This window comes from Octodon degus, unplaced genomic scaffold (genome assembly GCF_000260255.1).
Source record: "Octodon degus isolate 3935 unplaced genomic scaffold, OctDeg1.0 scaffold00007, whole genome shotgun sequence".
NCBI lineage: Eukaryota > Metazoa > Chordata > Mammalia > Rodentia > Octodontidae > Octodon > Octodon degus.
In genome coordinates this window covers 14,710,306-14,714,663 of record NW_004524583.1, presented here as the reverse complement: position 1 = coordinate 14,714,663, position 4,358 = coordinate 14,710,306, and the positions used below count along the sequence as shown (strand labels likewise).

The following is a 4,358-nucleotide window of genomic DNA, read 5'->3' as shown; positions in this document are numbered from 1 at the left end:
GGGGATACAAATGAACAACCATTTTGTATCTGTATATTCAAAATAGAATAGATATACAGCTGCATTCTCTTAATTCAATGAATAGAGAGATTTGTTCTAATAATGTTTGTAGACAGGATATCATGTCTGCATCCTATACAATGCATAACCACTAAGACAACAATATGCAATGTATTAATTATTGAAACTGTGCTAGTAATCAGTTTTGAAACTGTCTCATTGCTATTTGTTTCTCAATATTTTTTTTTTTGGTGGTACTGGAGATTGAACTCAGGGCCCTGCACTTGCCAGGCAAGCGCTTATTCTACTGAGCCATCTCCCCAGCCCTGGTGTACTTTCTTTTCTTTTTTTTAAATTTTTTTTTGTACTTTCTTTTCTATAGCCCTTTTAGTTTGCAAGTCCTCCAAAGAACTGAAGCCAGCAAAAGACCAAACCTAATAATAACTTAGAAATAATATTCATTTTATGGCAAACATTTTTGGGGCTGGAAAACCTTCTATTCTGTCAGGTGGAGGACCACGGTCCACACTGCCGCCTGTTCCTCTCTCTGCACAATCTGGTCGTTTAAAACCATGTGCACAGTGGCTCTTTTTTTCTTCTTAGTGCACACTCCTCTGTAATTACACTTCTGTACATCACAGTCAATGTTCATGTCTTGATGAAAAGTGCAGTTCTGTCGATGACAGAATTTTCCTGGGCCACAGGATGCACCACCGACTCTACGTGCTATTCCTGCTAACTCCATCTCAAGGTGTAACATCATAACCAAAGCAGGGTTTCTATTTAACATCCTGCACCATTAAATAATGAAATGTAGTGTGTTTGTCCCCCCGCCCAGGGCTTCAGGATGGTTACAGTACAGTATTCCACAAAGAACACCATCAGCTTCACATTCACTAGATACACTTCCCAGGCTCAGCTCCCTAAGTCCACAGTTTCCAGGTCGGTCACCTATTACGTTCGAAGTGTCATAGCATGCTGGTGCAGCATCTTTTACTTTGTATCCAAAGGGAGTCTGACATTACAAATCACGGTCACTGTAGTTTCCTCTCATATAGAGCACTACTGGTGAACTTGGGGTTCCACCTTGGATATGAAAGTCACTGGGGCATATTTCCCCTTTCCCATCACAGTATCCTGGCAGATCACAAATACCAAGTGTGTCTCTGCCCATGGCTCCAGGGCTCGGATATTTATAGTCCATGCAGCACCCTCTCCATCTCACACACACTGCCAAGAGTGAAAAAACAACTGGTTCCATGACACTTATTTGAGGCACACTTCATTTCTTCTTCTTTTTTTCTATGTATTTGATACAGGGTTTTGCTACGCAGCTCAGACTCATAGTGATCCTCCTGTCTTTAGCCTTCCCAGAGCTGAGATGATGCACATGCGCCACTATACCCAGTCTGGGTGGCTGGCTCCATGTGCCTGGAGTGGGGCCAGCACAGCATGTGGTACTGGGGATCAAACATAGGTCCTTGCGCTTGCCAGGCAGGCATCTAGACCACCGAGCTATCTCCCAAGGCACATTCTTTAAGGAACCTGCAGTCACACTCCTCGCTGTTATTTTTTATCTCCACAACGAGGAGCTACACAAGAAAAATTATTGTATGGAGGATAAACTCAGGTCAAACAAGGATCCCAACTATGAATTATTTTATGTAGTGCTGTAAAAGAACAATTACTTCATCTATCATAAAGACTAGGCACACAAGCCAGACGACAATTGGTCCTCAGGCACAACCTGAGTATTCACGTGACATTGCTAGGTTATGACCTGTTGCATGTGCTAGATTGCTGAACCCAGAAATACATGATACCCTGAAATAAACACGTATTCCTCCCCAATTGGGGTTGCATATACCATTAATGTTAGGATAATAAAGGATGATCCTATCTTGTGTCCTGTAAAAAGTACTGAAGTAGCATAAGGAATCTTCCAATACCACCCACGTTGTTTCCAGAAACCAAATCAATCTACCACTTGGTGCAAGAAAAATCTATTAATAATTTCAGGGGATCAGCCCCTTGCCACGTGCACAAAACATGTGTGAGTATATTCAAGCCCATGGGTCTAAAAATGCTACTTATAGCCACTACATTCTCTACAATATCGGAGTGATTTTTCTGCTGAAGCCAGAGTGAGTTACTTATTGTGTACTGATGATGCAACCATTTTGTATGTACCCACCACAAATAGGGGCAGCTCTTGGACTGTCTGTGAGGTGGCCTCATCCTCCTGAAAGTCACACTTTTCTTCTTCCTCTGACACAAGCTGAGCAACTACATGCTCAAATTTGGAAGAAGACTCTAGTGGCTTGATTTCATAAGTAAAGTCATCCACCTGCAGCATGCCACACAGACCTCCAGAGCAGGTGTCCAGCGTGGCTGCAGAGCCAGGAACCCCCTCCAGGTAGCTGTAGTAGTAACAGTCTTGAGGGACAAAGGGGTAGTCCTCCTGCATGGCCCCTTGGTCATTGTTGGTAGGAACAGGGAAGTGTTCGGGCAGCAAGTTCTTCTTGAGCTTCATGTGGATCACGTGCCTCTGGCTGCGGAAGCGCATGCTGTAGGAGAGCTGGTCTGGCGTCTTGCTTCCATTCATTCTGTGGGGCACCTTCCTGGGGATAACAACTTCTGAGGCGGTGAAGTGCCACCTTGGTGGGTCTTGGGAGCAGCAGATGGGGGACAGCACTGCCCGGTGTGCGGATAGGCACAGAGCACCAGGCAGGAGATTCTGGGCTCCGGAGGGCCCTATGAGTAAGGGAGCTTGGGCCCAAGAAGTGCAGTCAAGTAGGAGGCAGGCAAGACTGCTCTTCAGACAGGAGCTCCCTGATTAGCCGTAGGCTTGGTCAATGGAAGGGCAGGGCTGGACTATTACACAACAATGCTGTGGGTCAATGTGATGGCGACCCTAAGGAGGCTCTGAGGAAAGGAGGAAATGGGGGCTACTCATTGAAGTGGGGTACACCTGGGCTGAAATGGCTCCATACCTAAATAGAAGCCATATGGGGGAAGAATGAGTAGAAGTGATGCATTTTGGGGACTGTTAGAATTTTGTTCTCAAACTAAAGTGAGGCAACAATTACTATGTAATTAAAAATGGATTTCTCTCGGAGATACCTAAAAAAAGCTAGGACTGGTGGTCCCATGTAAGCCAGCTATTCTGTAGGGATCAGTTGGTCTCACTGTGATCAGTTCTACCTGGGGAGAAAGAGAGGCAGGAATGAGAAAGACAGAAGCCAAAAGCTGGATTAGGTGGTCGCTGGTCTGCCGGATGGGCAAGACTAACACAACACACAACAAAATGATCCTTTATTTATACTTTTGCAAAGTCAGTAACACATGACACAAGATTGCCTAATGACTAATAACTGACTTTTACCAGACAGGATATTTATCTCAGCACTGAAATAGCTTGTCTGCTTTAGGCACTGAGGCCTAGTCCCGCCTATACACATTTGATCAATTTCCTAGCTTCCTCAGCTCCCAACACTATTCCTCTCCTAGGTATTTTTCCAAAAGAACTGAAAACATACCACAGTCATATGCATGCAGCCATGTTTAGAGCAGCACGACTTGTCATAGCTACTTCTTGGGAACAACCCACATGTCCATCAACTGAGGGATGGATAAAAAAGATGTGGGTTGTTTTTTTTTTAATATATATACAATGAAGGGCCAATGTACAATGGAGTATTACTCAGCTACAAAGAAAGATAAATCTGAGGATTTTATAGGTAAATGGGTGCAAGTAGATTGTATTGGTAAGTGAAATAAATCAGACTTGCATGTGTAGATACTGTGTTGTCTCACTAGTTTGAGAACCTGAAAGAGTAAATGAAATCTGAAAGGTACAAAAGATACTGCAAAAGGGAAAGAATCTGTTCAATGGGAAAGAAAAACGTGGATGAGGAAAAGGACTAGAGAAAGAAAGGAAAATGATATATTTATGTGTATATGCAGGGTAGCTTGGATGACTGCACTGCTGATTTCTGCTGGTCTACTGAAGGGAGCAGTTAGTTAATGTTTAAATTTCTTTTCTCTTTTTAATTTCTTATAACTCTTTCAAACCAATGTCTCAGGTTTATATCTACTAACCTAAACAACTAATTTGAAGATAATGTTATGCAATATGACCACCATTGATTACTTCCTATTAGTTTAATGGAATCTTTTATTGTCCTAATTTTTTTTTAACATTTTGTATTCTGTAAAAAAAAAAAAATTAGGGGCCAGGGAAGTAGTTCAGCAGCATAAGTGCTTGCCTGGTGTTTTGGTTTGTGTCTAGGTGTCCCGCTAAAGCCTCATGCAGTCATGGGGTGGCTGCTAGAGTTTATGATTCTTTTTTTTTAAAT

The 4,358-nt window shown here is 42.9% G+C and overlaps 1 protein-coding gene across 1 annotated transcript; it reads right to left on the bottom strand.

The window, feature by feature from the left end:
- Nucleotides 1-458: 458 nt before the first annotated feature.
- On the bottom strand, nt 459-2,605 carry LOC101576140 (disintegrin and metalloproteinase domain-containing protein 20-like). The gene is made up of 2 exons (XM_023701438.1): nt 2,191-2,605; nt 459-595 (listed from the first exon to the last, which is right to left on the bottom strand). The coding sequence occupies exons 1-2, from the start codon at nt 2,603-2,605 to the stop codon at nt 459-461; spliced, it is 552 nt and encodes a 183-aa protein (XP_023557206.1).
- Between the last annotated feature and the right edge of the window lie 1,753 nt (nt 2,606-4,358).